This window comes from Apteryx rowi, unplaced genomic scaffold, assembly GCF_003343035.1.
Source record: "Apteryx rowi isolate R43461 unplaced genomic scaffold, aptRow1 scaffold_115, whole genome shotgun sequence".
NCBI lineage: Eukaryota > Metazoa > Chordata > Aves > Apterygiformes > Apterygidae > Apteryx > Apteryx rowi.
The window spans coordinates 1,663,014-1,674,124 of record NW_020447364.1 but is presented as its reverse complement, the minus strand read 5'-3'; the positions used below and the strand labels follow the sequence as shown (position 1 = coordinate 1,674,124).

General features: G+C 46.6%; 1 protein-coding gene across 2 annotated transcripts in view; it reads right to left on the bottom strand.

The window, feature by feature from the left end:
- Positions 1-2,002: 2,002 nt before the first annotated feature.
- Positions 2,003-11,111, bottom strand: part of MAMLD1 (mastermind like domain containing 1) — an 82,661-nt gene continuing 73,552 nt past the window's right edge. For both annotated transcript variants that reach the window (XM_026080216.1, XM_026080226.1), the window contains 3 exons: positions 6,129-6,275; positions 4,524-4,605; positions 2,003-4,229 (listed from right to left, as the gene is read on the bottom strand). In XM_026080216.1, coding sequence (XP_025936001.1) covers positions 3,211-4,229; positions 4,524-4,605; positions 6,129-6,275 — 1,248 coding nt within the window. In that variant the 3' untranslated portion in view covers positions 2,003-3,210. The remainder of the gene's footprint in view (positions 4,230-4,523; positions 4,606-6,128; positions 6,276-11,111) is intronic.

Genomic DNA, 11,111 nt, shown 5'->3' with positions numbered 1-11,111 from the left:
ATCATGCTTTCCTCCCTGCACATCTCTGCATGCCGTTCACGGGCGCGAACCTCCCTGCGTGCTGACGTGAGGGGGAAAGTAGCCCAGCTACAGGGCTGAAACCCAGGCAGGGCACTTGCCATTGGCCGTATGTGGAAACCCCCAAAGGGATCTGATTAAGAGCACTTACAAGTACAACCAGAGACTCCAAGATAATAATGATCCTTGGCCCTTTTCCCCTTCAAAGCACTTTACAGTCTTGGCTCGTCACCACACCCCTGTGAGGTAAAGACATATTATTGTTCCCACTCAAGACACAAGAAACGGAGGTATGGAGAGGTGAAAAGCTCTACTGGCTCAAAAGCTAGGCAAAAAGTCAGAGTGAAAACAAGTGTCTGCACAGCCTGTGTACAAGACAAACCATTTTTTACAAATCCTGTGGGAAACAGCTGGCTTTTGAAGACGTTCCCCGACCGTGTTTGGAACCAAAACCCTGCAGAACTGAAAAGCTGAAAGGTTCATTGACAAAAACAAAATGAAGAATGACAATACAGCATTCGTATTATATTTATAACCAATAGAAATGCGTGCGTGCTGCAGTCTTTGCCATGCCGGCCTGCCGTGCAGCTCACCTGGAGGGAGCGAGGTGCTGCCGGAGCGGCGGTGCGTGCCGACGGCAGCCAGTGCTGCTCGCTGCCAGCACGCCGTGCAGCAGAGATGCTGCTGACGAGCCGCCAGCTTTCGTAACCAAGCTCACCTTTGTCCTCGCCGCAGACGCCCTGGGAGGCTTTTATCCCCCTCTCCGCCGTCCAGAGGCGAGCAGGCAAAGTCCGATTCAGAGACTCGCTGAGGTCTGCAGCCTGTTTTGGGCAACTGCTTGGTGGGGCTGATTCACTTTGCTTGAGAAACTGGTTTCTGTCCTTCTCCACCTGCTTTCAGGTGAGTACGTGCCCTTCTCCAGGCCAAGCCCATTGGGATCATTCGCCTTGGAGCGCCTTCGCCGCCAGGAAGCCCCGCGGTCCCTCCGGGGCCCTTTGGCAGGCCCAGCGTGGTTGCGACTGGGGCGATGTCTCCTGCCCACCTGGGCCCCCGCGGCAGAGCTTGCACCTGGCTGCTGTACATCCTGACTACCCCTCTCACTTCTGACCTCAAGAGATGTTTTCTGCCACCTAGCTCTGGAGAAAAAGGCTCTAGAGAGGAAGAACTCACTCCACGGTGGGGACGATCTCACCAAATCCCTCCCTCCAGTAGGGACCAACCTGGGGACACTTGTCCCCGGGGGATTTCCTCCGGCTTGCCATGCCCGTGGTGTTCCTTGCAACGCTGCCTGGGGCGAAGGGTAGCACCAGCCGTCTACACAAGTCTCCTAGAAAGCCGTCATCATTTCTGGCTCTGTTTAAATGAGGCAGATTTAACTACAGGTGCTATTTGTGTATGTATTTCCTGTTTCTTCCTACCCTTCCATCCCACCTCCGTCCTCTTGGCTCTCCCCAGAGCAGGTGTCAGCTCTCCCATCACACATTTCTGGGTTAAATGAATTAAGTAAGTGCTCTGCCTTCCACAGTCCTCACGGAAGTTGCTAAATGAGTAGACGCGGCACTGCAAAACAACCTGTACAACCCCTCTGCTCTTCCTCATGCTGGGCAAGGCTTTATCTTCTATCTAGGCCAGCAGATATTTACATTTGGAAATAAGGAATTGTCAAAAAGTAGCTCTGAAATCTAGATTGTTAAATTTCTGAATAATAAGAACTGTCACCTAAATAAACATGGTGCTATGTAAAAACAGAGATGAATATGTTTACATTCATCTATAATTACATTAGAAAAAGGACAGTGGACCTAAGAAATCCCATCCTAAATTCGTCCTCTAGCCCTTTTCTTCTAGTAATAGCACATACGCATTTGTACATGTTATTAGATTGACACTGTAGCATCCTGGACAAATCAAATTAATTCAAATATCTCCAGGTACAAAATGCTGTAGCTATGAAATGAACACATAAAATATATGCAATTTTCCCCTGGCAGTTTATTATGGTATGAAGAAAAAAACATTCTGTGCTTGAAGCTGACATTATATTACAAATGTATTGCGAAGTATGACGTGACTATTAAAATATGATTACACAAAGTATGAACATTTTAAGAAGTTTACAGTACAGTGAATCTTTTATAAACAGACTCTTAAATATACATAGGACAATAGTAGCTGACAAAAACATCAAAAATTAATTATTAATGTTTATAGACTTTTCCTCTGAAAAAAGTCTCACATTAAAACAGAAATTATGAAAAGCCTTAAAACCAGGAACAAATCACCTGTACACTACAAATATACATGGCAGAGGTGTGCATACCAGAACTACCTTTTCACTGGATGATACAGTCGCCAGGAAGCCTTTGCAACGTCCGAACAGTATTTCCTCTTCGGTGTAACTCATTTCACGCAGTGCAGTTCCCCAGCTGGCTGCAAAGTACACACGCACACACACACACACGCACGCACACACATGCACACGTCAACAGCTGTAATATCACAAGCACATACCCGCTGCCGGACAACAGACTGCGCACTGTCAGTGTCTCACTGATGCCGGAGTGTATCAAGCTGAGAACTTCCCTGTGATCTCGCGAATGGGTCTCTGCGGGCAGATCCCTGAACGCACTGACAGCCCTGATGGGACTTGCACACCGGAAACAGTTTGCAAGATTGAGGCTATGAGTGAATCAGCAGTTTCTTTTATATATATTTTTAATGCAACTCCTCAATCTTTCGTCTTGATATGGGAGAACAGATGCCACATTTGATTTCTGCTTAGTCTGGTTGCAATGACACCCCTAGCTCATGTGTTAAGTTATGTCAAAAACATAAGTATTTTATGCTGTAATACACAGTATTACTGAAACTAACAATATTATTTGCATATTTATAACAAGGTATAATGAAATCCCTATAATAAAACCAAAAGTTATGCTATAGATTTATTTACAAACAGTCCAGCAAAGAAGTATAAATACTTCTATATTTAAGTTTTAGGAAAACATAATTTACAAAATATTCAAATATATACAGTCATCTGAAAAACTGCCAATATTAAACTTTGATGCAGGCAAAGAATTGGCTGAGTCCATTCATTCTGTATTGAAAGACGGGGCTGTTTTCATGGGTTGTCTCTTATTTCTAAAAGTCATACTCATGTTATTTACAATGAGACTGCTTCTCTCTCAGCTAAACGTGTCCGGAGCTTTGAGCATGCTGTCCCAAAATGTCGTCTATCATTGTCAAATTGTTCAACCACTCTTCGTCATTGCTGCTGCTGTTCTTCATGAGAGAGTCGAGGAAGTCAGTGTCGCTGCAGTTGCCAGGCATGATGGAGTTACTGTGCTGGGGCACAAAGTCATAGTGTGGCAGCTCGGCGGCAGCGCTCATTCGGCTGAACGTATCGGATGGCTGGCCCGCGGAAGGGTAACTCGGCGGGCCAAGGCCTGAGGCAGGATTGAGCTGGTTAAAACCGGACACTCCTTGTGGCATGGATTTCATAACATTCATAGCTGGCAATGGTCCTCTGGTTAAATTGTGTCTCAAGTTCTGATTACTCATTGAGCTCAGGCCCTGGCCAGACTGCCCCATGCTTAGTTTTTGCATCTGTCTGACCTGGACGCTGGGAGCAATCTGATTAGGTGGCACTACGGCCTGCTGGGAAAACTGTTGACCTGATGTATTTGGTCTCACGTTCTGTTTAGAGAAAAGAGTGCTACTGGAGAACTGCTGCATGCTGGCATCCATTTGGCTTTGATTTGGCATCCTTGGCACGGCAGTTGGTGTCCACATCTGGGCAGATGAATTGGGATAGACGTTAGGGATTCTTGGCATACTCGGCTGTCTCAAGTGTTGTTGAGTTGCAGAGTGATTTGCTAAGGAACCAGAGCTAAAGCCTGCCATTGCCATTCCCGGCCGCACAGCAGAGTGGCTATGTACTGTTTGGCATCCCGAGTTCATGCCCAGCGAGTTCTGGCTTGGCCGCAGTGGGATGTTAAAGTCAGAATTAGGCGGAAAAATCCCCTGCTGCTTGCCAGGATTGTGTGGAATCATCACCATCGTCCCACTGCTCTGGCTGGCCGTGGCGGGGGCAATGCCCGAGGCCAGGGTGCTCTGGAGCAGGGCTGGGTTGGACGGCAGCATGCGGTGGTTGGCTGGAGGCGCTGGCATCGGCTGGCTGCACTCAGTAGGAATCGGCTGCTGCACAGCTGCATACAAAGAGACACGTTAGCCACTGAGCGCACGTTCACCCTGGAAACATGGCAGCTCCTTAACAAGCTGCTCTTCCTTACTTATCTCTTTCATTACACGGGCCTCTCCTCTGCATGCTTTGTAACACAGTCACTACTGGAGCGATAAGGAAATGGGTGAATCTCACGTTATGTGATAAAATGCGGAATGCTTTTATTTCAGGGCAGAGAATCATTAACAGCCCTGTATTTAATCAGACCCCAGACCCTGGCTCCTCGAGGCTTTTAATAGCATGCCATTTCCCTTCTTACCTTGAAACTGATTCATCTGCTGAGCCACAAACAAACTCCTCTGCTCAGATGTTACTCCCAGCATGTTTTGTCTCTGCTTTTCCTGGGAGACAAGAGGAGTAATAGTCAAGTTGCAGTCTCTCGACAAACAAGAATAGCAGCAGACACTTGAAGTGTAGCCACTGTCAGCATTAACAGCCTCTCCAGCGCACACACAAACATACACACACACCCCTCTGCAGAGACTCAGCCCAGACAGTTCCCTTCAGACTGGATCTTAATTGCTCACAGGCCCCTTCTTGCAAAGGTGTCCTTTAAAGAGCCCGGCACTAGGAGCGCAGCCGTCAGCAGACGCTGTGCAGGCCGCCCTAGGCAGTGGGGAGCTGGACGAACATGGAGACCTGCGGGTTCACCGGGCTGCGAGAGCAGCGCAGCACACCCAGGGCTGCAGCAATCCTGGCGTCTCCCCAGCGCCTCTTGCGCTGACTCTTTGGACGTGTTCTCTGAAGTACCAGATCCAGGGACAAAAGGTGCCCAGAGTCTATTAATGAACAGCATCTGTGGCAACATTTCAGGGACCCACAGGGGACGAACAGGAGGCTGCTGGTGGCCGTTACCCTGCTTGGAGGATGGCTCTGCTCATGTGGATCACCTCTTGTGCTAGGTGCCGCTTAAAATCAAAACAGAGCAATGAACCACAGGAAGTCAGGGATCCTTAGAAATGCCTCTGAGAAAGGCATTGCTGGCTTTCTCCAAGTGACCTGATTTGTATTTCCCACCATTTAATCCCAGAACCTGCCCACTGCACTCACATCGCTGCTGTGGGCAGCAGCTGTGACTGGGGCAACTCTCCATGTACACTGCAAGCTGAGGCCTGGCCAAACTCCCACCATGTTCGAGCAGCCAGATGAACTTGAAGTCAACTGCTGACAAAGAGGCAGAGCTGCTTTTGAAAGGGAATTTTATCAAAGAGCAGGACAGTGCTTGGTGGGGAGGTTTACTGAGCTCCTGCTCATCTCCTTCCCCAGCCAGGGAAGGAAAGCGTGCTTTCCAAATCGAGCAGCGTGCTCAGGAGTCGGACAGGCGCTCGCTCTGCGCCGTGCACCCGACTTGCCTGTGGGATCGCTCCCATCCCTGCTTCTTCACACAGCATGTTCCAGGCCTCGTACAAGGACGTCTCCTATCTCTGTAGGGGTCAGCCACATCCAGCACAAACTGGAGCTTTATCATCTGCTCTGGGAATCCCCAGGGAACCAGAGCGAGAGGCAAGGATGGAGAACGCCCCTGCTGGGGCTGACTCCCTCCCTCTTCAGGCCTCACTTCTCAGCACCTGCCCCCCCAGCTCCGGGGCTCACCAAGGATGAGGGCCGTGACGTGGAGGTGACTGAAGTCCCCCCTTGCCTGTGAGTGGGCAGAGCAGCACTCACACTGGCTGAGCAGCACTTGGCCGTTGCCTCTCTCGGGTATGACAGAGTGGACTAACCACAGCCCTGGTCTGACTCATCCTGGCAATTCCTGGGTCACTCCTTAGCGTTTGCTGACTGGTGATTTCCCCATTCCGGTCAGTCCTGTCCTTCCCCGCCGGGCGGACAGCATGGGAGCCCGCAGAGGCGCTCGGCACCGTACCTGCATCAGCTGGCGCTTCATTATTTGCTGCTTCAGTAAATGGTTCCTCATCGTGTACCCGTTCACCGTGGCTGGTGCCGGCACAGAGCCTCCGCTTGGGATGGAGCCCGGCTCCTGAAGCCTGGCAACGATTCCAGGATTTTGATCCTGCCAAGAAAGATGAAAAAAGAAAATTAATCTCATCAGGGAGATAACAACAGAAGCCTTTATCCTCTCTGCTGATGCCCTCTCTCCAGCCTTTGGCTGTCCCATGCCAAAACACCTTGTGGATTCATATGGGCCCCCATGTCATGGGGAGGACAGCGAGGGGCACGGGACCGCTCGGACTTCAGAGAATCAGCACAAGAAGAAATGAGAGAAGTAAAAGGTTAATCCCAAATTCTCCGTGACTAGCCCAAGGCTACGGGACTGATTCACTACGATTAATGGAGTCACATGGCTGCCTGGCTGGCAGAAGGGATGTAAGTAAAGCATCACATTTCCCACCAGTTCCCCAACTGTTACACGGAAAGACATACGGAGAGAAAAGTTGCATCAGGGTAGGATTTGGCTATTGGATATAAAGCAGCAGCCTACAGTAAAAGAAAACAGCAAACTAGAGGCAGAAGAGGAGAAAAGCAGGAGTCAGGCCAGGGACCTGGGAGCAGCGGGCCCGGGCTGAAACGGTAAATTGGTGGGTTCCCTGACCTGACAAACAAGGAGAGAGCTGCCTGTGAAAGAAGAGGGGACCACGCAAAAATGCAGGGCCAGATCATGGCCTGGCATAGATCAGTGATTAAATGGGCTTGATTCCTGGCTGGTGAAAACCAGCATCACTCTAAGTGGCCAATAAAAGATCAGCAGTGATTTTCATTAGCTGAGGACTTGCCTCAAAAGAAAGACAGTTGGGGGGAGAAGAGAGAAAAAAACCCACAGAATCACCATGAAGACACAACCCCAAAGGGAAAAAGAATAAAAAAAATTACATTGAAGTCAAAATATCTTAAGAACTGGCGGGTAGTCAGGGAAATTCAAGAGAAAAACTAGACAAGAAGTCAAGGCCTCAATGAGGTCAAGAAGGGAAGCGATCCTGTAAGTGCCATACCCAGGCACAGCAGTACCAGAGTATTCCCCTTTCTCCATTTTCACATCCAGCATCTACATTATTTATGATGTTTTGTTATTACTGGCAGGGAGAAGTATGTGCATTATATCCAGCATCCTTAGCTAGGCCATGCTTCCTTTGTTTTCAGAATGGAAGCCACATCCTTTGTTTGCGAATCAATGTTATCAGGAGATAAGCAAAAAGAAAATGGTTGTTGCCTTTTGACATCTGACAATTAGGACCATGCTCAGATGGAGAAAACAGGATACGAGCCATGTTTCAGAGTGGCCAGAAGAAAGCATTGGAAGGCATTTGTCAAAAGGGAGCCTTCGCAGGCCGGGGGCTCCTTTTCACAACAGCTTCACCATGAGGAATCACTCAACTCCTTCCAAGATATTCTTTATAAGAGCGATTACCAAGAAGGTCACTGAAATTACTCATTTTTATGGTGCCTCCTTTTGTTGCAGCACTTCGGTCTATTATGCAAAAGCACAATTGATGAAATGTAAATGCCTGCTAGATAATTTACTAAAAGACACAAACCTGCAGCTCATCACTGCTCTCATTATCATTCCTATTCATGGGCAGTCTCATAAGACCAGACTTTATTGCTGGTGCTTTGCTTACAATTCTGCTGGACACCTCTCCTCCTCCCCCTTCCCTCCTACCCATTTTACGCCCTCTCTCCCACCGAAAAAGACAGAGGGGAGGAAAAAAGTAAATATGATTTACTACTAATGTAAATATGAAAGTTCATGTAAAGCTAGCATCCTGCTTTCATGTCAGAGAGTGTTCTGCAGCCATAGTTAAGCTTTGAATAATGCAGATTGCCTCTAGGGTAATACTTGAAAGTGCAGGGATTCAGTTTGTGTACTCGACACATGAAAGACACTGAAATGTTCATACCACCAAAATCCCTGCCATCTATCCAATTTCCTCCCAACTTGTCTTGTTGCGTGCAGAGGTCTGTGCTTACTGAAGCAAATGAGTTTAGTGCAAGGACAATCATTCTGATGTCTAGCTCAGGGCTATTGCATTAACAAGTCATAACATTAAAATCTCTTTTCCTAATCATGTCCACCTCATTCTAATTTCTCCTAAGCATTATCAAGAAAATAATGTTGATTTTTCCATATTATTAATGGTAAAAGAAGTGTAAATCACATTACTAATTGCAGCTCTTGTGCTGTGGCAGTACAACAGCTTAATTATATGGGATTTTCTGCAGGCACCCTATAGCAATAATGACAATCAGTGAAGTTCATTTGCAAATACACAGAATGGGTTGCTGAGTTTTTTAGAGCAAAGTTGTATAACACTTAATTAGCCAGTAAAGAAACAATCTATAGATATAATTTTTGCTTTTGGGGAAATTAGGACAAAATAGCATAGACAGGAAGACAAGGAATGAATGCAAAATCTTTCCTTTTACAGTTCACATTTAGGTTAAGCCAAAAAAAGGAAAAAAAAAAGAAAAGAAAAAGAAAAGGAAAAAGTTCTATCTTTTCACCACTAGTGGGAACTACTGTATTCCCTTACAGTAAAAAATAACCATGTAAACATCATGACTAAGAATAGCTCTCGTGTAGTCTAAAGGACACTGCTATCCGTACCAAAGGTTAATGAACTTTAAACATTTTTCCTTTTCATCACTCCCCAAGAAAAATCATTTTCCTTCCCATACTAAGGCCAAGCCAAACAAGCCCTAGTCTTAACTGGTCTATAGTTTGGACTATCCCATTTTAAAATTCAGGAAGGTAGCAAAGAGATTGTAGTGTCAAAGTCAGGAACTGTGGAAGGGGTGTTCGCCCCCAAAGGCTCGTGGACCTCAGCTAGCCGTAGGCTGCCCTGCAGGACACAGATGTCTCCAGGGGATTCTTGTTCTTCAGCTTTTAAAAATATCTGTTTGCATGCAGGTATCAGGTTTGTTGTCATTTCTCTCTCCGTAACTCCTAATAAACCATGCGACCGACGGACTCGCTAGCCCCAGCGCCACACTACGGACGTGGAATTTGGGCCCATGTGTTTGCGAGCGTGTGTTTCTGTTGCTAGGCAAATTGCCGCACAGCGGGCTTGCAGCTCCTGCAGCACTCGGAGGGCTTTCCAATTTGGCAATTTCTCTTTGAAATGGCATTGGTGCCGGCTTCACTGCTTTGACTTAGTATCTTCTGGACTCCTTGCAGGAGCAAGGAGAAAAGGATGGGATTCGAGGTTTGCAGGAATGTGTAGTGTTTATGTCAATATTCAGACACTGATAGTAACGTGAAAGCAACTGCGCACACCAGTGGAGCCAGCCTTTTACGAAAGCCGAGCATGTGTACAATGGCAGGCTGTTACGGCTGTGCGAAATGCATCTGCAAATGACTGTGTCCGACTGTAGCAAGCACGGGTCTGATCCAACAAAACATTCAGGCACATACTTGACTCAAAGCGTGTGAACAGTGCTACTGAGACCTACCACATATATTTAGGCATCTGCAACCTTTAAAAATCCACTGATGAGCACAACCTACCCAGCCTCATCATCTTATTACATATGAGACACACAACTGCAGTAAATAAGCACAGAGATGGATTGTCCTGGGGCAACACAGTTGATAAACTCCAGTCCAGTCCTCCGTTATATATCCAGTAATCACTTTGTGGCTTCACTTAAGTGAGAATGAAGAAATTTATGGCCCCTAATTCCTCTGAATCCTCATTAACAAACAGTCCAAAAAGAATTTAAAAGCAAGACTTTATGAGGATCAGAGTTAGAGCTTTAATCACTCTTTGGCAAATATGTAAAAATCCCTCTAATCTTTAATAAAGAGCATTCATTGTTTTTTAGGGCTATGTGAAAACACTAAACTCATTTATCATTATTAAACTTTCCCATCTGCTCTTACAGTGTAACTCTAAAGAATATCACATAAAGAAATGTACGTTAAATCGTATTGACTTAAGCCCAGAGCTATTGGAGATCTACAATTTATTTCAGTGAGGGCACGAAGGGGACTGCAGACTGCTAGACAGAGTCATTTGTCCACTGTTGAAAAGACAGTTATCTGCACCAAAATGGCTCTTGGAAAGGCACATTTGCTTTATAAGAAATAAGCTGCCAGGTGAGACCATTCAGCGTTATGTTACAGACCCAAACAATAAAACTAAGCCATGAATTTCAATAGTTAACAGATGGACTAATTAGAGACTGAATTCTTTGTGGTTCTAACAGATAACCAGGTCATAGCAAGGTTACCGGGAGAGAGCCGCTCAGCTCTGCACATTGCAGTAGATATTTGCAGAGTAGGTGAAAAACTCTACTTCCTAAATGAAAGCATTAACAGCCGTGGAAGAACGGAAATGCATCTAATTAAAAATGCATATAGTAGCTGCATTTAAAAAGTTTCTTCCATTTCACAAGGCATTACTGATTTGACAAATATTCCCTGCGTTTTAAATGGGGAATCCAGCTGAATTCAGTAATTATGTATCTTAAAACAGAAGGATTATTGAAATATGCCACAGCACCAAAGAATAGAAGGAAAAGACAAAAGGAAATGGGTGGTTCGGGGTAGAAAATGTGAGGAGGGGACAAACTGTTTTTTGCCCCTTGATTTTTTGGAAGCAAAGATAACTAACCCTCAAGTATTTAACAAGACATCCCAGAGCAAGTAAAGCAAAGAGGAAAAGCACGGCTACGAGACTGACGAGGAGCCTCTGCTCCTGACCCGCTCGAGGGCCCTGCCGGCTCGGCGGGGGCCCGCAGGAGGACCCGTGCTTGCTGCTGGGACGCCTATCTCCCGGGGTGGGGTGAGGTTTCATTAACCCAGTTTTGTTCTGTATTTTAAGAACGCCTGTTACATACGAGGAGCTCTGTACTCTGCTGAGGAAATGCAAATACCTGTTTCAGACGAACG